This window comes from Mauremys reevesii, linkage group 7, assembly GCF_016161935.1.
Source record: "Mauremys reevesii isolate NIE-2019 linkage group 7, ASM1616193v1, whole genome shotgun sequence".
Classification (NCBI taxonomy): Eukaryota; Metazoa; Chordata; order Testudines; family Geoemydidae; genus Mauremys; species Mauremys reevesii.
This window is the reverse complement of record NC_052629.1, coordinates 44,833,623-44,856,923: the sequence shown is the minus strand read 5'-3', so window position 1 is coordinate 44,856,923 and position 23,301 is coordinate 44,833,623. Positions and strand designations below refer to the sequence as shown.

The following is a 23,301-nucleotide window of genomic DNA, read 5'->3' as shown; positions in this document are numbered from 1 at the left end:
TTCAGGTGTTTCCTTACCTCAATGACTGGCTGATCAAGGGCTGGTCCAAGACCAAGTTGAGGCTCAGGTCAAGTTTATCAGAGCCACCTTCATCAACCTGGATCTCCTTTTAAATGACACAAAGTCCACTCTGTCCCCCATCTAGAGGATAGAGTTTATAGGGGCAGTATTGGACTCAACCCATGCCAGGGCATACCCGCCGCAAGCGAGGTTTCAGGCCCTCACCAATATAATTCAAGGCATCAGACAGTTTCTCACCATCACAGCAAGAAAGTGCCTGAAGCTTCTGGGTCACATGGCAGCTTGCACCTATGTGCTGCAGCATGCCAGACTCAGGCTTTGATCTCTTCAGTTGTGGCTGGCATCAGTGTACCACCCGGTCAGGATAGTGACCCTACCTCGGCTGGTCCTCGACTCCTCCTGTGGTTGCTCAACCCTGAGGAGGTATGCTCAGGGGTCCAATTTGCCAGTCCGCAGCTGTCTCTGTTTCTGGTGATGGATACATCAGACGTGGGCTGGGGAGCACATCTAGGAGACCGCGGGACTCAAGGTCTTTGGTCTCACGCAGATCTGGCTCTCCACATCAACATCAGAGAGCTGAGAGCAGTGCACCTGGCATGCTAGGCCTTCCAAGCATATTTAACGGGACAATGTGTATCAGTAATGATGGACAATACCACCGCAATGCTCTATATCAACAAACCGTGGGGTGTGTACTCCTCTCCCCTGTGCCAGGAAGCCTTCATGCTGTGGGACTTCTGTGTAGAACATTCAATATATCTGCAAGCGTTGTATCTCCCTGGGGTACAGAAAGAGCTGGTGGACACCTCAACAGGTCCTTTCACGGCCACGAGTGGTCCCTTCACCCAGATGTCGCGATTTCAATCTTCCAGAGGTGGGGCTTTCCGCAGATAGATCAATTTATCACGCGACACAATAGAAAGTGCCAGCAGTTCTGCTCCTTCCAGAACCACAGCCTGGGCTCCAGAGTGGACACATTCCTCCTCCACTGGGGAGGCTGTCTCCTCTATGGCTTTCCACCCATACTGCTTGTTCACAAGGTGCTCTTCAAGATCTGGAGGGAATGAGCTCAGGTTATATTGATAGCTCCAGCATGGCCCCAACAATACTGGTATACATCTCTCCTAGACATGTCCGTGGAAGCCCCAGTCACCCTGCTGCTCTTCCCGGACCTTCTGACACAAGATCATGGTTGTCTTCAAAGGTATTGGGTACCTAAGTCATTTTTGAAAATGAGGCTTAGGTTTTTAAGTCATTTAGTTGCTTTTGAGACTTTTACTTCTTAGGCCAGTCCCTCTGATTGTGACTGAGAATTCTGTCACAAGCCCTGTAGCTGTCCTTACTTTTATTTAATTGGTCACAGCCCCTCTATATACTGGTGTTACCTGTGAGGACAAAGCCAGAGAAGTTAGTTTTGGGGATTCATGATATCAATTGTTGAAGACAAGATTGTCAACACTGCAGTCAAAGGGCTGAACAACCCTGTCCGGGACCCTGGGTATGTATTGGAGCAACTAGCTCATGCTGCTGCAGCTTCACCTCTATTATTTGAGTTAGCTAAATGAAAGGTATGTCTGTATGTCTACAAATGCTGTGGTCACACCTCTGAGGGCAGTGTAGATCTACCTTTTGGCTCGTAAGACAATTAGACGCTTTTGAAAATTTTACCCAAGAGCTTTTATGTTGCTGTGTGAGAGGCAAAGAGAGGTTTCTTAACTTCTGTCATAGCTTTCATGAAGTGCCATCCTATTAGGATTTGGTTGAGAATAATGTGCTAGATCCTCTTCTGTTGAACTCCAAAAGCTACAATTTTAATTCTTGTTTCCATGGATCACTTCTCAAAATGGTATTCCATGATTACCCTCATTAGAGAATTACGTTCAAGAAAATAAACTTTCATATTTAAAATAACAAAACAAAACTGAGATTTCTAGCCATGCTAACCTTTTAAGTGTAAACTGAGTATCAAATACGGTAGTGTCTTCTTGAGTCTGCAGACAGCTTGTATCAGCAGCTCAGAGACATGCATCCCAATGCATTGTAAACTCTGAGATTCAAACATTACACGTTAAGGGCCAGCTCCTCAGCTGGTGTACATTGTCACAGTGTCATTGCTTCAAGACTGTTGTACACAAATACAAATACCGGAACCTGTGCCCCTCCCTGGTGAAGAAGCTAAATATTAAACTACCATTAAGCCTGTTTAAATTAGTTGCTTTGGTGTATTCGTCACAGCTTAGGGCGATGGAAATCTCCATTGCATTTACTGTGCCATTGGCACCTCAGCACAGACAACTTAATTTTAGCAGGTTTACTAATATGTCCCTTTAGGATATCACCGTTATTTGCAGCATCCTAGTGTCAATACTTTTGCTCAGTTTCCCTGGGGCTCCTCACACCAATCTGGAAAATACAGAGTCTGAAAACAAAATTAATCATTTCTATCAATTGAACTTCAATGTCATGGAGAGATTTTTTTAAGGGAGGCTTTATCTGATAAAAATCAGGTCACACATTTAACCATATGTGGTTTGTCTATAGACACAGTTGCTGCTTTTTTAAAAATATTGTTTAGTGCCCATAACATGATACAATTTGGTGTCAATGTATTGTTCTACTATGAAGGTACTATAATGTACTCAAGACCCATTTTCACTTGGATGCTTTTATCTCTCTCAAATATTCAAGAGACTCTTCAAGATCTCATTACATATCAGGGAAAACTGATGAAACAAGACTTGGCATAAACGGAAGATTGATAAAATATTTATTTATGGCACATTCAAGTTCATTTTATTTAGAGACATAGCTGTACCCTCTTCAGTCTTTAGCAAGTGGATTCTAACGGATGTGTGTGTGTATGTGTGTATATATGTATATATATAAAAAGGTTGAAATTAGTCTTCACCTGAATACTGCTTTTGTTATTCCTGTACTACACATACCCCACATATCATTTTTATATTCCAGTCTCAGCATTTCATATCTCTAAGTATAAATCAGAATACACAAAAAATCATGGAGGGAATTAGGAAGAGCGTTGTTTATAGTAACTTCAACAATGTAAACCTTTACTGATAAGCAATTATCAGTGGTTTGTTTTGGTTACATTGGGAATAGTGATAGGATAATGATTAATTGGTTGCATGGACTTGACACTTAGGTGAAGTAGGGCCAGGACTGAGTGTTTCATTTCAACAATTTTGAAATTAAATGTTTTGATTTTTCAATTTGAAATTACTTTGTTTTGAAATTTACTTCAATTATATTTTATTTTTGTTAAAGGTTTTAAAAGCTCAAACAAAATGAAATAGTCCCTTGTAGGGACACCAGTAGAAAGTAAAACACACAGACGCACACATATATATACCCCCTGAATTTGTTCAACATTCACCCAGTAGAGGTCAGAGACACATGCACACACTGACCAGTATACTTCAAGCTCACTGAAGTGAAACTACTCAGCCCTCATGCACAGACCAACAATCAGGTATCAATCCGTATTAAATCTATGACCATATGGACATTATGTTAACAACAAGGAAAGAATTCAGGGACTTTTGTCTAAAAAGCACATGCCATCTGCTGTAAACATCAAAAACCTTTGCAACTTTGTGCTTTTTTGTACACATGTGGGATTTATTTTTATTTGGTAACGAAAGATTTTGAGGAGTTCTGATAACTATCCACCTTGCTATAATTTCATTCTCCAAACACAGACATACCCAAGTTCCTCATGAGGCTTCTGAGTATGCTGTAGATTCACACTCTGGCTTGCTATGTTGTAACTTGCTCTTTAGCCATGCCCTAAGAAATACTGTATATAGTTCTCTATAGAGAACTACCTGTAGAGAACAGTCAAAATGTTATGTGCACATATTACTAGATCAGGGGTGGCCAAGCTGAGCCTGAGAAGGAGCCAGAATTTACCAATGTACATTGCCAAAGAGCTGCAGTAATATGTCAGCAGCCCCCCCCTCACCTGCTCCCAGCTTCTCCCACACAGGGGCGGCTCTAGACATTTCAGCGCCCCAAGCAGCTGGTCCCGCGGCTTTGGTGGACCTCCCACAGGGACGCCTGCAGAAGGTCCACCGGAGCCGCTTGCCGCCCTCCCGCGGCATGCCGCCCCAAGCATGCGCTTGGCGTGCTGGGGCCTGGAGCCGCCCCTGCTCCCACCCACCAACAACCCCACTGATCAGCGCCGCCCCCTCCCTCCCCGCACCTCCCGATCAGCTATTTCATGGCATGCAGGAGGCTCGGGTGGTGGTGGGGGGGGGGAGTGAGGGCAGGGCAGGCTCAGGGGAGGGAGCAGGAAGGGGTGGAGTGGGGGCAGGGCTTGGGGCAGATCCAGGGGTTGAGCAGTGAGCACTCCCCTGGCACACTAGAAAGTTGGCGCCTGTAGCTCCAGCCCCGGAGTCGGTGCCTATACAAGATGCTGCATATTAACTTCTGGAGAGCTGCATGTGGCTTTGGAGCCACAGCTTGGCCACCCCTGTCCTAGATTATGTTCCTCTTCTTGAAATTGGAAACCTTTATTTTTTAAAAAACTTTAATAAAATACATTTGGGGGGTTCATTTGCCTTGTGAATGGGAATATGCTTCTAATTTTGCAGAGAGCTAAAGTCTAATTTTTTCTGCAACGCTGAAGTGTATAAGATTTCTGAATTCCTGTTTGTGGTTTGACTAGAACCCTACTTGTTCATAGAGGTAGAAACTAAGACTAGTGAATCAAAAAATCCACTCTTTACTTACTATTTAAAACCTTTTAGGATAAAGGTCAATTGCTATTAATATCATATAAAAATACCACCACTGGTTCAGTTATAGTGAATACATTGACAGAGGCTATTTCGCTATGACACACTATCCTAATGAGATTATTTTTTGATAACTAACTTTGGAATTAATATGAATTCTATGCTGTTATATATAACTGAGGACCAGGCTATTTTTAAATTTAGGGTAAAGAAGTATTTAAGTTGTGCTTTCACTTTAGGCTTTGCTTTTTTTAAAAATAATAATGTATGTATGTTTGCTGTTGTGAATTGTCCTTTGGGATACTGTGGCAAAGGAAGTCATTGATTGATTATGTTTAAAGAGAGAAGGTGAGTGAAGTAATATTTTCCACAATATGTAACCCACTAACCACCCTTTTTTGTCCTATGACTACAGGGATGTCAATGGGCCACTTCACCTGGAACTGTCCCTTAGACTAGTACTACTTATACTTGAACTATCTGTTCAATCATGTATTTAGCTAAGACATTCTCAGTATGTTTCCAAGACCTGAAGATAAGCTCTGTGTAGCTTAAAAGCTTGTCTTTCTCTCACCAACAGAAGCTGGTCCAATAAAAGATATTACCTCACCCACCTTGTCTCTCTAATATCCTGGGACCAACGTGGATACAACACTTCATACTTACATTTAAAGGCAGTAGTAAAACAGCTCTAAATATAACTATCTTCATCATCATCATCAAATAAATACTTTGGGTGAAATCCTCACCCTACTGAAGTCAAGGAAAGTTTTGTCATTGGGCCACAATTTCCAGGGCTGCCAGAGGATTCAGAGGGCCTGGGGCAAAGCAATTTGAGGGGCCCCTTCCATAAAAAAAGTTGCAATACTATAGAATACTATATTCTTATGGGAGCCCCTGCGGGGCCTGGGGCAAATTGCCCCACTTGCCCCCCACCCCTCCAGGGAAGCCCTGGGAAAAATAAACATTTAAAAACCTTCCACATCTTGGCACAAACCCAGTTTTGAGAGAACTTCTTTTCAAGTCACCTTTACAAGGTATCACTGGTTCTCAGCATCAGCTAGTGCTAAAAGGCACTATAGCTCATTAAAAGGGTTGGACAAATATTTTCCGTCAACACTTTTTTTGGATCGAAAACTAGGGGTTTTTAAAAAGCAGAAAAAAATCATGGACAATGTCTGCTTTCCTTCAAAATTTGTTCTTGGGTTTTTTTAATTGAAAAGCTGAAATTAGCCTGCCAAAACCTGAACATGGTTTGGGGTTTCAGAAGTGTGTGGCCAAATATTTGCTGCTTGCTGTGTTTGTTTAAATTCTGCTTTAAAAAAAATCCAAAACTTTTGAACCACCTCAGCTTGTGACCAAATGCCTGAGCCCATCCAGTCAGAGATTTTTCCAGGTTTCTGATACTCTGCTGGCTTCCTTGACTCATATCTGTCTCCATAACTTTGGGTTCATTTAGCTTAGAACATAAGAATGGCCATACTGGGTCAGACCAAAGGTCCATCCAGCCAAGTATCCTGTCTACGGAGAGTGGCCAATGACAGGTGCCCCAGAGGAAGTGAACCTAACAGGTAATGATCAAGTGATCTCTCTCCTGCCATCCATCTCCACTCTCTGACAAACAGAGTCTGGGGACACCATTCCTTACCCATCCTGGCTAACAGCCATTAATAGACTTAACCTCCATGAATGTATCTGTTTCCTAGAGACTGGCTCCACGGGGTCCCTCACAAACTGGAGATGGCTACTGTGGATTTGTCTTTACTATAGCTTATGTACATACTCCACGAACTGAGCATTTGAGCTTGTTCCAGAATCTGGGATGAGCCTATGTTGTGAAAACTGAAATGCTCAAAATAGCACATGCATGTCAATGGACACGGTGCTACAATTAAATTTTGAGAACCTAGGGGTTCTCAAACTGGGGATTGGGACCCCTCAGGGGCTCACAATGTTATTACTGGTGGTCGCAAGCTGTCAGCCTCCACCTCAAACCCCGCTTTGCCTCCAGCATTTATAATAGTGTTAAATATATAAAAAAGTGTTTTTAATTCATAAGGGGGGGGTCACACTCAGAGGTTTGCTATGTGAAAGGGGTCACCAGTACAAAAGTTTGAGAACCACTGAATTAACCCCTCTGGAGCCTCGGGGAATGCAGGGGAGGGGGGGTCTCCCTTGGGAGGGTTGGGAAGGAGGTAGGTGGTGTAGGATATTGCTTTTCTCATGTGATCCCTTTCCCATGGAAAAGATAACAGCTTGGCTCTTTGTGTTAAATAGCTGTCTGCAAGCCTCAAACTGCTGAATGAGCTTTAGAGTAGGGAAGGCTGTGCCTCCCCAAACAGCCTGGCCCTGCCCCCTATCCGACCCCCATCCACTTCCTGCCCCTCGACTGCCCCCCTCACAATCCCTGACCCATCCTGCTCCTTGTCTCCTCACCGCCCCCCAAGACCCTCTCCCCAACGACCACCCCGAAACCTCCCACCAGTCCCCCCTGTTCCCTGTCCCCTGACTGCCCCGACCCCTATCCACACCCCCACCACCAAGTCCTGACCGCCCCCCGGAATGCCCATGATCCAACCCCCGTTCTCCATCCCCTGACCACCCCCGCAGAACCTCTGCCCCATCCCTGTCCCCGGGACTCCCTGCCCCTTATCCAACCCCCCTCCCGGCCCCCCACCATGCTGTTTACCCTGCCTCCCTCCTTCCCAGAGCCTCACTGCGCCGTGTCCAGGAGCTGCCCTGGCCCCTGGACAATGCTGCAGCAGCCTGGGTCCAGCAGGACCAGAGCTTGGAGCCCCGCCCCCTTACCATGCGGCTCTGAGCAGGGCGGAGCTCAGGCCCTGATGGAGCCACGCCATTTTAGCTCTGTCCAGGGCTGCTCCTGGACGCGGCGTGCTGAGGCGCTGGAGGATTGGGGGAAGGCAGAGGCGGGGCTGGGGCTGGAGCATTTTCTTAGGGGCCCCTGTGGGGCCCAGGGCCTGAGGCAAATTGCCCCCCCCCTGGGCAGCCCTGACAATTTCACCCATACTACTTGTATAGGTTCTTCAGCTGCAAGATGCAAAGTACCTTCAACTCATATATGGGAGATTTCAATAGGAGATGAAGCCATAAGTGCCTTCCAGAAAGTGCTCAGTACCCCATAAATTCAGGCTCATAGTATTTTATGTCAGCAAAGGGCTTTACAAACACCATTTTGCCAGCCTTAAGGATTAAAAAATCATGAGATTTAAAAAATTGGGTTATTTGCCTTCTGTATTTTTGAGCCGTTAGGATCTGTTTTTTTTAGCCCTCGTGGGTGTGAATAAACTTTTTTTGTGAAAATTGACACTGGAAAATCAGACTATAAGAAAAAACACCACATATCTCAAGACTCATAAAAGTTGACAACATCCCTCCAAGCTAAGTATTATTTTCCCATTTTAGAAATAGGGAAACTAAGTATGATAAATTAAAGAGACAAGGTAGGTGAGGTAATATCTTTTTTTGGCCAGAAGTTGGTCCAACAAAAAGAGATTACCACTTCAGCCCACCTTGTCTCACTACTATCTGGGGGCTGACACGACTACAACAACATAATAAATTAAGTGACTTCTGATAGAGGCAGTCAGTTTCAGTCTCTGGCTTAGAATTCAGGAGATACTGACTCCAACTTTGGCACTCAGGATTGCTCCCATCTCTTATTTAGGTATTAACTCATATACAAATATCGTAAAAATACTTCCCTATGAAAGCAATGTGAAACATTTGTAGAAAAACGATAATTTAAAGCGGAAGGCAACATAACTTATATTATTGGAGGTTTTAGTGAAACCTCAGTTTGTCAGAATAAAATTGGCCACCTTGTCTAAAATGACTGTTAGGGATTTGAGAATAATTTTGTTAAGGGGGACTGTCTTTCCTTCAGGCCTACAGGTAAGGTATTTTTCATTCAGATAAGATCCTTTGGGAGGCGGGTGGAGAGGCTGATTCTCATTTACGCTAAGTACACAAATACAGAGCAGTATAAAATGACTTTAGTGTGAATTAGAACCAGGATCATTATCTTTTCTGTCAGTAGAAAAAGCAGCTATACCAGCTTGACCAGGTATAATTCTGCTCACTACTGAGGGCCACTTTCATTACAAGGTCTGATTGCCTCTTTCCCTAAGCTTTAGTTTTGATTAGGCTCATACATGATTGTGTCTTGTAAAATAATTATAAAGAAATGGTGAGTTGATGCAGTTGATTAGTGGGCCAAATCCTGAAGTCCTGTGGAGGCAAAATTCCTCTGGGACTTCAGGAGTTACCATGTCCAATGATTAAGCAAAAAATTAGTAGTAGTAGTAGATGTGCTGCTTGTTCTGTACAGAAACTTGATGCCTGGTTTTTCAATGGGGAACAAACAGCCACCTCTTACTTATGCATATATTTGCATTCACAAACACCTGTAGATGTACTTCTCAAGAACTATCACCTGCATCTGCAGGTGGTAGATCATAACAAAGGAAACCACTTTTGGAAAAATAGGCCCTTGAGAACTAAAACAGCACAACAGAATGCATTATTTGATGTAAACCCGTTCCTTGCTGCTTCTGCCAGAAAATGTTAGCTTGGGAGAGAGAGAGAGTGTCAAATCTCCTGGGTAACAGCAAGGCATAAACATATGCCTCATGTATGTGGAGGATAAATAAGTCAGTAGCATCCTACAGTTTCACAACCTGATCTTTCCTATTGGCACAAAAGTATCATTGACTAAATACTAATGCCTTCCAGTGTGCACTAACAGCAAAGCCTCCAATAATTAAACTGCCCTGATTTTCCCCTTTAAATTACAGTTTGCTTCTGCAAAGTTTAGCAAGTGCAAATTGGAAATCATTGATAACTGCAGCAGTAGATAAAGTATCAGCAAAATTGACCCTTTTTGCCTCCTATCAGGTGCTGTTCCTTTATGGAAAATAATTTCCTCGTTTTTCCCTGCAGGATTCTGGAAGAGGAGAGCTGTGCAAGGACTGCCCTTTTATCCAGTCCTGAACCAAAACATGCAAAAGGAAAATATAAAAATAGAAACAAAAACCCAGCTTAAATGATGAAGTGGGCTGTTGATCATATGATATTGCTGCATTGCCTGAAATAGGTGGCAGAGATGCTAGGAGTGACTCACCCAGAGCATAATGATGGAAACTGTACCTCCAGAGTTCCACAAGGATCAATTATCTCTGGTCCTGTTCAACATCTATATGCAACCACTAGGTGAACCAGTCAGATGACATGGACTCAAATGCCTGCAGTATGAAAATGGTTCACAGCTCTATCTGTCCTTCTCCACATACAACCACAACGGCCCAGCACTTGGAGGAGATCTGCTCATGAATGACAAACAGTGGGCTGAAGCTGAACCCGAGCAAGACAGAGGAGATTCCGGTAGGCAGAGGAAAGTATTTGGAAGAATTTGCAACCACAGTGCGGTCCCCTTTGATTGAGGGTGAACATCCACAAATGGTCAATTCAGTCCATAGTTTAGGAGTATTCTTGGATTCCTCGCTGAAGTTGGGGGTCTTACATAGCAAGAGTCATGATAATACTTTAAACCATACCTGGCTGGTTAGGAGACTGCACCTCATTCTAGCAGCTGAAGACTCAGGCCTCAGTTATTCATCGCCTCTTGGCTGGACTACAGCAATGTATTCCTGGCCATGCAACCTTCAGCACTGAGGAAACTCCAACTAGTACAGAATGCTGGAGCACATCTCCTCAGCAACACAGGCTTACACATAAAATCCATCCACCACTCTGTACGTTGGTTTCCCATAGAATTTTGAATTGAGTTCACGGTCAAAGTGCTGCATGGGCCAGGCCCAGGATATCTAAAGCTCCAGAATGCAGACTATGGGAGCAACAAATATGCTCCTCTGAACTCTCAATAATGAGTAAATCTGATCTGTGTGAGAGACAGACCTTTCTCTGGGGCATTCTGAATCTGTGAAATGAACAGCCAAAAGAACTAAACACCATCACAAACTTAATATTAGGATAAGCGTAAGGGAGAAAGTCTTCACTGTAGCTGGGGCTTGTATTGTTAACTATTTCACAACTCAATAGTCTCTTCTTAAAGGCACATTATGGGCAGCCAGTCAAAAGAATGCCAGCTGACCTCAGCTATAATAACCCTTCCTGCAAAAAAAAAAGAAAAAAAAAAGAAAAGGAAAAAGACTCTCAGAGTAACCAACATGTCACATTTTGGCAGGGGCAATTTTCCAAATGAGCTACAGAACAGGGAGCTGTGAGAGCAGTATACTTATACTTGAAAATATAGGTGCATAATTGCACATACAAATAGGTATCTCTAAAAGGGTGGGCCATAGTTTCTATGCAGTGCAAAGAGAACTTAGATTTTAAAGATCTTATTCAACACTGCATATTACGCAAGTTATGATCCTTGGAAGGACAAAAGTATGATTATGGAGATTGGAACTTATTTGTCCTAGGCTGGTCTAGGCATTTTAAATTAATTTTTAGATCCAAATAACCAATTGCTTTTTTTCCCCTAATAATTTTCCCAAGTCAATTCTGCCTCCCCAAAAATCAATAATTGAGCAGACCTCCTCAGATTTTGTGTCCCCTACTAGTCTCCAGGATACACAGAAAGCTCAGCTGAGTCTCCCAATTTCTCTGTCTTCGTCTGGCCCCCTGCTCTTTGGTTCCTACTCTATATTCTTAAAGGAACAGCAACTCAGAAACCACTCTGCCCCCTTCTCTTCCCCCCCACCTTCTCCCCTTCTGAAAAACCATTAATGGCACCTGGACTATTCTGCTCCCTGTCTCTTCCCTCTCCTCCAGTCAAAGGAACAACAGATGAGGGGGAGGGAAAAAGCCTCTGCTGATGCAAAGCTTCTCCTCAGCGTGAGTGAGGCATTAGGCTTGCCTCTGAGTGGGGGGCAGAGCACCCTGCCTACTGCCACAGTTATGGGACATGGGCTAGACTCCAGCCTGGAACTGTGCCAGCCATAGACTTTTATTTTATTGCCATTAAACTGAGGACATTTCTAGATCTTTTAAAAAGCTCACAAAGCTAGCAGTGAGTCTGTAGGATTACTCTCTGAAGGCACTTTTTATTTGAGACAAAGTGCTAATTAAGCATTTAAAATGGGTATTGAAACACTCAAATGCTGACATATGTGTCCAAATGCAGAAGTTAGATGGCTTATTTAAGTGCTTATCTTTGTACAAACTAGAGTCACTTATTTCAATATTAAGTTAGTCTAGGAGTTGAGACACAACCAGGGATATTAAAAAATAAATTAGACCAGACATTCATAGAAAAAAAATGCTGTGAAATAGCCTGCACAATGCAGGGGATCAGACTAGGTGACCTGAGAAATATTTTCCACCCCAATTATCTGATGCTGTGATACTGCAACTACTGGGACACATTTAAAAAACAAAACAAAACAAAAAAACGTTAGAAGGAATCAGTACTCCTGCAATTATTCCTCTCTTTCTGTACTTCCAATAGTTAAAAAAGAAGCCAGCTACAGAGCTATGTTTGGTCTCCCTTACTACATTATGTGGTGATAGTAGATACAGTTGGAACAAAAAAAAAACCCTTACTACTTCTTAGTGCCACAAATAGACCAGAACACCCACATGTTAATTTCCTGCATTATGATATAATTCCAAGACATCTCTCTTCCTGAAGCCGGTACTGCAAAATGACATCTCGAGTAGTGCAAGCCAATCAATATTTCTGGAAATCCAATACCTGTAGAGTACCTACAAATAGTATTATAGATAATATGCTAAAATAAATGTAACTACTGATTACTGGGGACTACAGACATCTCTTTGTTATTTCCAGTGTGGTATGAGGATTGTGTTGCAGCTGAAGTGGTATTGTTCAGTCGGTGTCAGTGCATCTTATAGACATTCCCAGGTGGGGAAGAGGACTTAGCATACAGCTGTTGGAAAATACCAAAATTTGAAAAGCAGCAATAAAACCAGAAGCAGGGAATACAAAGAATTTCCCCTGTCCTACTTTTCATCATACCAACTAAAGGCTTGGTAAATCCTTGCAAACGTAGGTGGCCAAAATGTTGACAATATTTTAGTCCTTTTGTTTAAAATGTTTTGCTGTTTCCCAGGGATGTAAATGAAGGACTAAATATTGACTCAGTCAGGATGGTTTTTTTTTAAATAAATAAAATCAGAATCGAAGTGTACAAGAGAACATTAGAATCTGTTTTTCTATCAAAGCCATTACTGTGGTATCTGAAGCATCTATGGCAGGCTACAAAGTAGAATGAAAAGTGCTGCAGAGCAGAGAAAGGCAGTGAGGAATAAGCAGAAGCTGTCCACATAAGTGAGACTGCTGAGAAGCTGCACATGTTTAAAATTGGCCTAAAGTCAAGACTCTGTAAATCAAGAACAGCAGTAAAAAGGAATGACACCTGGAGTCTCCAGAAGGGCCCTCAGCCAAGCCTAGCAATTAAACCTACATTGGCACTTTGGCAGGGTTTTTAATTTTATTTTACATATGAATCTTGCAAAGGTATGCTGAACACAGTGTTGTTGTAGCTGTGCTGGTCCCAGGATATTAGAGAGACAACAGAAGTTGGTCCTGCTGTGTCTCTCTAAAGGTAGGCTGACACAAAATTAGGTCAACATAAGCCACCTGGAATTTATCTAGTTATGCATCAATGTACACTCAAAATTTCCTCCTGCCAATGTAAGTGCCCTGTTATAGAGGCATAATAATACTGCCTCCCCAAAGCAGTGTTGAGCCATGGTTGATGTACTGAGGTCAACACAACATGCATGTAGACACTATGTAACTTATGTCAACACTAACAGTCCTCCAGCCCAACACTGATTGCTCTGATTGGACTTGTCATAGAGCCTGGAAGTTCCTGCCTCTTAAAACTCAGCAAATTTTTGAAATGCCTTTTCCTGATTGCCCACCTTGGTGAGCACATCTAGCAGGTCTCCATTGTTGTGCACAATTGCCCAGATGACCAATCATGCTACACATGCCAGATGCACTCCAGCCTGGATTGGCCAGAAATATTGGATCTCCTGGGCCTGTGGGGAGAAGCGGCTGTGCAAGCACAGCTATGGACCAGCCATAGAAACATCGGCAGCTATGAACAGATTGCAGGGGAGATGCAGGAGCATATCAGGGACCAGGAGCAGGGCCATGTGAAAGCGAAGGAACTGTGTCAGGAACTGTGTCAGTGAAGGAACTGATCTCAGAAGACCAGGGAGGCCAACAGTTAACCTGGTGCAGAGCCACAGACCTGCTGCTTTTACTAAGAGACCCCACCACCAGCACCCCACACACCACCACAGATACTTCAGAGAAGCCGAAGCCACAGACCCTTGGCCTGAACAGTGAGGACCAGGATGACGTGGGGGACATACGACCAGGGATCAGCTATGCCAGGATCTGTTTGAGACTTCATTGCTGTCCAGTCAGTCCCAGCAGTTGAGCACGGGTGAACCCAATGCAGGAGACGGATTCTCAGGTAAGTGTGTACATTTATTTCTCATTACAGTGCTAGAAGAGGTAGTGATACAACTAAAAGAGCATTTTTATCTGCTTTTCATTCCTCTGTAGAGTTAGACTAGGTGGGGTGAGGGAATGCAGAGCAGTTTGTTTATGTACGCAGGGCTGTACCTTGAAGTCTTCTGAGAGATCTCAATGAAACTTTCAAGGAGGTGCTCTGTGGTCCACTCCCAAGGGTTTCTGTGGATGGCAGCCTTTCATAGGATACTTTCCCATGCCAGTCAGTGATAACTTCGGCAGGCACCATGGAAGACTAACAGCATACAGGCCAGAGTGCCTTTAAGCTGGAAGCAGCTGTGCTCTCTCTGAGTTTGTTACCCTCAGGAGTGAGAGATCACTGAAAATCACCACCGCCTGTGGAAAATGGTGCCAGTATTCAGTACCATTGCTCTATATTCATAGTTGCATGCAACCAAGCAATTTCCCTCACCCTGGTGGGCCGTATTCACCATGGCTGGTGCTGAGAGTGGCACTGTGCACAAGCAATCCCAAGCAGAGATGCCAATGAGCATGAATTGTTTAAACTTGAGGGGAGCTCTTCTAATTGCCTTTGTGTTTGGCTGTTCAAATGCAGCAGACAGCCACTTCACTCCAGCAGCAACTTTTCCCCTTTTGTTCTCAGATATTAATCAGGACACAGCAGACAGCCATAACCATTGAGATATTTTTCACAGAGATCCAATCCTGTGAGTAAACAATGTCAGCATTCCTTCAATATGCCAAACGCATATTCATCTGTCATTCTGCACCTGCTGAGCTGTAGCTAATCTTTCCTTGGTGCTGTCGAGGTGGCCAGTGTATGACTTCATGAGCCAGGGGCAGGCTGGGTCCTCCAGGGCCACTGTTGGCATTTTAACATCACCAGTGACAAACTAAGGGTCAGGAAAGAAAGTTTCTGCTTGTAGCTTTCTGGACAGTCCTGTGTTCTTAGAGATGCGAGCATCGTACACCTTCCCTGAACAGCCAACATTGATGTTGGTGAGGTATCCCCAGTGATCCTTGCATAGAAAATAGCCCTTTCTGTTGCTGTACTCTGTGGCAAGGTGATCTGATGCCAGAAGAGAGATATACGTGCAAGCTATCACTCCACTGCAGTTCAGGAACCCCACTGCTGCAAATCCATCCACTGTATCCTTCATATTGCTCAGAGTCATAGCCCTGCACAGCAAGAGATGATTAACGGCCCTTCACACTTGCATGACAATAGCTCCCAGAACAGATTTTCCAATGCCAAAATGATTTCCCACTGACTAGTAGCTATCTGGTGTCACAAGTGCTGCTCTCTTTTTAATGTCCTTGTGTAACACACACACACCTTCTGGCTGTGGTGTTCTGTCCCATCTAGTGGCACCAAAACCACTTAAAGAGAGAGCTAAAATGAGTCTGCTCTATGGCGCTAGTTAACAGCCAGTTGGCTTTTAGCTCATGTGGTAGAGGTTCATGCAATAAGCTCCAGAGGTCCCAGGTTCGATCCTGCCACCGATGACGTGGGTCTGTTGGTGTTACACTTGCACTGGAGGGCTGGGATGAGGTTGACACACAGATCCAGAAATGTGGCCTTGTGCATCCAAAAATTCTGCAGACACTGCTCATCATCCCAAACCTGCATTATGATGCAATCCCACTACTCAGTGCTCATTTCTCAGGACCAGAAGTGGTGCTCCCCTATCTGAAGCTGCTCAGTGGATGCCATCAACAACCTTGAATTGGCTATGTCCCATAGCAATCTGTCCTGCAAGAAATCGGTATGGTTGACATTGATTTGGTTTTCCTTACAGCTCTCCAAATACCAGAGAATTGCACGTCCCCTAATTGCAATGCATATGACAATCGTGTAGCGCTCCATGCTTCTGGATGAACAGTGAGGAGGGCCACATGTGTTCGTGGGATTTCTAAAAAAGGCACGAACATTATGGGATATAGATGACATTATGGGATGGAGACAGTTGCATGCTGGGAAGTTGAGCCCTTGCTCCCAGTCACCTATGAGTGATTCATTTCTGCCCCACCATTCATTGCCAAAAACTTCCCCAAAATCAGTGCACTGGATGGTGGTGGGTTGCACACTGAGATACCTACCCATGCTGCACAACACTGTGCATCAACACAAGCTCTCCTAGTGAGCACATACAGCACCAATGCAAACAGCCAAGTATACACATGCACAAATGATGTACTATTTGGTGATGACTTTATGCTGATGTAATGTGCATCAAGCAAAGTTTATAGTGCAGACATGGCCACAGGAAAGTTGCATACGGAGGGGAAGCCAGCGGCATAGGAGAGACTGCCTCAAAATACTTCCTTGCCATTTTTTTTGCTGTAAGATGTGCTAGTGAGAGTAATGTATAGCTGTCTGTGTTCTCAGGTGCCTGAGTAAGTAAGTAATCAAGTATTGATGATACCCTAACATATGAAAGGAATGATGCCAGAACTCCACCACACTCACCAGCACCTCCTCAGATACAGTATTGCCATAAACTAAAATAATCCTTATGCTAGTTTGGTAGGTAAACTGAGGTGTCCTTAGATAAAATATGGAGGGTTGCTGACCATGTCTCCTTTTTCACGTCTCATTCTTAAACAGATTAGATAGTACTCAGGTGGGAAAAAAGTCAAAATAAATCCCCCACCCCAAGTAGAGTTCTGACCCCAGAAAGGGAGACCAGCCAGACTTTCTATCAAGTCTGCTAGGGATTTGGACATTGATAATGATTTTATGTGGAAGGTGCACAGATACAATAGTGATGGGCGGCACTCTAAAACCTTGAGATAAAAGGGCCAAATCCACTAGCCTGAATGGTTGGGCTAGAAGTGGGAAGATGGCTGCAGAGAGTACATCAACCTGCAGGCTGAGGTAGCCCTTCACACCCTTCATAGCTTTCACTGCAGGGCATAGAGACAGAGGACTCATAGTAGTGGACTTACTGCCCCTTCCCCCCACCCCCATTTGTCTCTATGATACTCCCAGTTGCAACTTGGGCATTCCCATTACTGGAAGCAAGATGGGAGCAGAACTTTGCAGAGGGGCTGCTCCACCTTGCATGTTTCTACACGCAGATCGTTGGCCTCCACCTTGTACAGTAAAACCCCAGCAATTTTAATACCAGGAGGCAAAGGCAGGATTTGCCTCAATTGTTTTTTTTAACCACTATTAAAAAAACCCCAGTGCAGTAGCTCAGCCATTTCTGAACAGTCATTGATTTTGTCTCCCTCTCAATTTATTAACAGCCCTGCTTGCTTTAGAGCCTTCCCCATCTGACGTATTTCAAGTTCTCATATTCCCCTCAAGATGAAATGAGTCCCTGCAGTCACTTTTAAACACTGGATCCAAAGAGTCTTCAGTTACACATACATTGGAACGACTAATATAAGACAGCAAATTGGATTTGGTGCTCCATTTTTACTTGAAAATGATAGTTGCGCACAGCCTGTTTCAAATGCTCTCTCTACCTCAACAATAATAATTGGGGAGGAAATGACAATGGGAAAAATTATTAAGTTTTAAGCTTACACACCACCTGTGCTGTGCCAGGGCATTTTATACTTTTATACTCTCACAACAGTAAGGACTAGCTATAACCATTATTAAGTACTGATAGGCATACAGTCCCTTAGGATCAGATCATAAGTCCCCTAAAGAGAATGGAAGTCTTTCCATTGATTTCAGTGGGTTTTGGATCAAGACTTTATATTGTCAATTTCTGAGGGTAGGGGCTGCCTTTCTTTGTTTTTTGTACAGAGCCGAACACCTCTGCATTTAACAAAATACTTCATGAGCATTTGCAGGGATTTAATTCTTTAGTAGAGTAGCAGCTAGGATTTCACTGCCCCTGGCCCTGACACAGCAAAGCCGGTAAGCACATGCCCTTACTGGCTAGGGCTAGATTTATGCATATAATTAAGTGCTTTGCTGGACCAGGGCTTCTGGGATGTAATACAGCTGCACTCAAATTAATAGGAAAAGGATTGAACCTGTTTTTTCTCTTGGATTTATGAGTTAAGTTGGGTTTGTTTTTAATATCATTTTTGTTGTTTATTTTGCATTTTAGAATGTTGACGGAGAACAGCAAGTGTCAATAGAACGAAACCCAATAAATATAGTATTCCTTAATATCACTTGATATTTATATTACAACTGGTGGGCGGGGAGATTTTCCTGATGAGAGCACCCAATGAAATGATGGGTAGAGGAGACAAAACCAGAAAATTTAATCCAAAATGCAGAATTCTACCTTTCAAAGACAGTATTGCTTTGCAAATTGTCACAAATCCATCACTGGCCACAGTATTCAGAAATGAAAATTATGTAGTAATTGTGATATGGTTTAAGGCACCATTTTTAAAAAGAAAGAAGAAAATGAAAAATAAAACACAATTTCATTAATTTACAACCTAATTAAAATCCAACATTTTTTTTTCCAAATAAAAAACTACCACAGCATGCAGAATTACATTTCTGCAGTCTCCAAAGATTGAAATATGGTCATCAAATTCTCATCCAATATGACCTTCAGGATAAACTACATAAACTGATCCAATTTAAGTCTTGTCTAAGCAGAAGAGGATTCATGTACCATCTAGTTAGATTATAATACCAAAAAAATCAAACAAACTGCTCTGGGTTTAAAAAACAAAATAATTAGGCGCTGAAAATGTAACCAGTGCATGCATGGAGACCATGGAGAAAATCGTTGTTGCATTCTAGAAATTATTGGTTGTATACATTTGTCGTTACATTCTAATAAGTATTTGTTAATATAACTTCAAGCATTTGTGAGCATGGAGATAGATAGGAATAAGTATTACTTAGATTGCAAGTTCTTTGGGGCAGGGACCATTTTTCTTATGTGTTTGCACACAGGTCCATGACAGATCCTTGCTCCTAGGCACTACCTCAGCACAAATAATAACAGCATAATGAAAAAGGTTGTTTTTTCACTGATGGAATAATCTGAATACTCAGGGCCAGACTATTCTGCTAAGTGAGTTACTCTCTTGCAGAAGGACAGAAATTCTACTAATTGGTGCTCAAAATCAGAGCAATGGCTGAATTGTAGTTATCTACACCAGCCTGATGTCCCCAAGCTAATGCAGGTCCAGAAATCTAATTAAGCAACTTCCCTTGTTCTCAGGGGGATTTTTTTGGGTTTTTTTTGGCTCTCTTACTCTCACATTGCAACAGCCTGACTAGAACCTCCCCAGTCAATTCCTTATGAGCTGGGAACAACAGCTCCCAAATCAAAAAGTGAAAATATATAGAAAGAAATCCATGGGATGAGAAAGATGCAGCAATAGGTAAACACACATTACCTCAAAATGGGTCTGATTTTCTAAACCAATTTTACATCAGTGTCTCTCTATTGGAGTTAGTTACTTCAGTGTAACAGAATGAAGAATCAGGCCGTTTGAAATCTTTAAAGACACCAGGCCTGATTCTCCACTGCCTTGCATCATCTGTGATATTACATAGCTGTACAACGTGGGTGTAAAATGTTTTCTTTCTGATTTGATAGTGTCTTGTTCTCACTTTGCTCGGGTATAAATGACAACACAAGATATAAACCAGTGGGGAATAAAATAAGGACCAGAGGCCTATAAGACTACATTTCACAAATGCTACAAATTCACTCCAAAATCTGAAATCTATAGTTGTACCTAGCACAGAAAGTATCTTCTGAACTCTTTTTACTTACAGCAGACACGATGAGCTCTCCACTGAGATTCTGGATTTCTGCTTTAACTTGACTGCAGATTTTGAGCTGGTGACAATAGAGCTTGATCTGTTCCAGGTAAGCCAATACATCCTGTTTACATGATTGATCTGGACACTACACATTAAAAAGAATAATGAATAAAACACTTTCTACAAATTCTTAATCACTTCAATTTTCAATTATTAAGCTTAAGATTTAATCTTTTCTAAACTCTCAGCTCTCCAACGTAGTGTGTTAATGTCCAAACGAGTGAACATATTTCAAAGGTGCATTCAAAATTTAGTCCCAGACTTTTATCAGATTCATGTTCCCTTTAGGAATGTTAATTGTAATTGCTCTCTAATGTAGTCTTGCTCTCCACTGCTCTAAAGTTTGGTTATTTGCTAATGTTGTGAACCTACAAACAAAGATGTTCACAGTAATCCCAAACTTCATTGCATTCACCCATCCTTAATTCAAGACTACTGGAATTGCCTTAGCCATAGTTCTAGCTGAGTAGCTTTCACTAGTGCATGAAATTACTACTTTCCTTCAGCACCTAAGAGGCTCTGCATTCATTTTTGCAATATTACTTACCATTTACTTGGCAAGCTACATGGACTAATAACAATGGAAACCCACATTAATAGATGGTGACTCTAGGTTACGGCCTCTATCCTAATACCATTCAAGGCAATGACAAAATTCCCATTGACATTGGTGGTAGAAGGAGTAGGTCATAGTTGTGAACAATATCTCATGGTCAATTCTCTGTTTTTATGATGATGCTCATACTTTCTATGAAATCTTCTTTTTACTCTCTCATGACTTCAGAGGAGTGATGAAGAATGCTTTGAGGTAAATCTCTCTCAGATGAACTGACTATTCACATAGTACCGGATTTTCATTTACACTAAGGCTACTATTCACTGCTATGGCAGTGTAGAGGGGTCTTAAAGGGGTATTGGATCCCTATACATTGCCAGAGCAGTATGAAATAGCCTTACTGTAAAGGCCAATACAGTCTTTGAGAGATTTGTGTATAGGTTTTTTTTTACTGTAGATACCATGAAAATGTAGTCAGTTTCTTTTGATGGAACATTGTGTCAATATTAGTATATTTACAAAAAAAAAAGATACATTTCAACCAATTGTGGTAGACCTGACCTTTTGCTGTTCATGGCTAGTGCATCATACCTTTATGCTTCCTGATAGAAAATACTGATAGCGTCAGTGTCAATAGAGCATAAAGCCCATCTAAGTTTCTGCTGTTGAATAGAAATGACTCCAGTGTTGTCTTGTACAGTGATGCATGTTATACACAAAGATCCTTTGATATAAAATCCACAATAGGTAACACTATGAAGGAGCATCAGGCTGCTTAATTCATGAGATACCTCGGGGAAAACCCTGGTCCTTTTAAAGTCACTGGTACTTTTCCTAGTGAGGCCAGGATTCACTTCACATTATTATAGAGTAGAATTTAAAATTCTATTTATGAATTAAAAAACTGCATGTTTGAGATTTAGAAAAAGAAAGCCAGGAACAATCACAAGTTTAAAAAATGAATCACTGGCTTGTAAACCTGAGAGATTCAGTACTTCCTCCTTGATCTGAAAAAAAAATGGTACTGCTTTTTGGCCTCAATGCACTTTGTAATTAATGAGTTTAACACTGCTATCACAGTACAGTATAGGCAGCTTGTGTAAACATTGTTTATTTCTGTAACTGCAGTTCCTTAAAATCTGTCCTTCCAGTCATAAACAGCTGTAAGCATCAGGACTAACTGTATGGAGATGAAATATGTTGACTGGAACCATCTATTCAGTCCTCTACAGTTTTTTTGTAAAATGACCTGTGATATTTATTTCCACTTGGGCAGATCCCAGAGGTGGGCAGATAGGACTTTGGTGTAATTTCTCATTGACTTCAAATAGCAGTAAAATTGAGCATATAAGTCTCCAGTGCAGAGGCAATGATATTTAAAATCCAATGTATGTAGATAGGATGAACAATGAGGTGGCAAAATTTGCAGATGGCACAATGTTATTAGGATAGATAAGATTAGAGAAGAATATTGTGAACTCCAGAGACATAACGAAGCTAGGAAAATGGATAGAATGATGTCAGTGTTGACCAATATACATCTGAAGGAATAATTTTAATTACTGATATGTATTACTGGGATTAAAGTAACTGTAACCACTCTGAAAAAAGGCCTCAGTTTCACTGTGGACAACTCAGCAGAAAGCTCTGCTAAGTGTGCCATGGAGGGCAAATTAAAAAAATGTTACGACATATAACAGGTTAGAAAATACTACTGAGATTATAATGCCACTATATTATTTGTTGTTAAGATTTCACTTTGAGTGTTCTTCTTTGCTCATCCCATCTGAAAACAATACATCAAATAGAAAGGTTCCAGAGATAGGCAACATATATGAAGAGAAGCATGGAAAACTTCCATATAAGGAGAGATTGGAAACATTAGGTCTGTTTAGTCAGAAGATGAATAGTTATGGGGTATGAAAGAGATCTATACAATAATGAATGTCATGAAGAAGGCCATTAACCTTTTCTCATAATAGAATTAAAAATGGAGTAGCCAATGAAACTAAGGCAACACATCCAAAAGTGACAAGTATTTTCCACAGCTCAAACCTGTGGAACTCATTACTAAACAATATGACTGAGCCAAGAGCTTAATGGCATTCAAAAAAATGAAGAGACATTTATATTGGTAATCTGAGTTACATTAAACAATAAAATAATACAAGGGATATAAACCCTCATGCTCAGGGATTAAGTAGCCAATTATTAACACATGTTAGAAAGAAAATTCCTTTCTGGGCAGGTTATTCTATTAGGGGGTTCCTACACATCCCTCTGAAGCATCTAGTACTGGCCACTATTACATACGAGACCAGATGGACCAGTGGTCTGTTCTAGTATGGTAATTACTATGTTCCTAGCATTTATCATCCCAGAAAACAACTGATAGTTACCAGTTTAACTTCTCACACTGAGAAATAAGTTTCAGTTAGATACAGTGGCAAATTACAAACCATTTGATTAGAGAGACAAGAATAAGAGCTCTGTGTAGCTTGAAAGCTTGTCGTTTTCACCAACAGAAGTTGGTCCAGTAAAATATATTACCTCACCTCCTTGTCTCTCTAATATCCTGGGACCAACACAGCTACAACAACATTGCAAACAAAAGGGTTTGATTCTGTACCTATTGAAGTCAATGGGATCCTAAATTCAACTAGAAGATTGGCAAGGAGTGGAG

General features: G+C 42.0%; 1 protein-coding gene across 2 annotated transcripts in view; it reads right to left on the bottom strand.

Annotated features, from left to right (window-relative positions):
• CTNNA3 (catenin alpha 3) overlaps positions 1 to 23,301 on the bottom strand; it is a 958,387-nt gene that overhangs the window by 9,118 nt on the left and 925,968 nt on the right. For both annotated transcript variants that reach the window (XM_039481066.1, XM_039481067.1), the window contains one exon: positions 20,013 to 20,147. In XM_039481066.1, the coding sequence (XP_039337000.1) occupies positions 20,013 to 20,147 (135 nt within the window). The remainder of the gene's footprint in view (positions 1 to 20,012; positions 20,148 to 23,301) is intronic.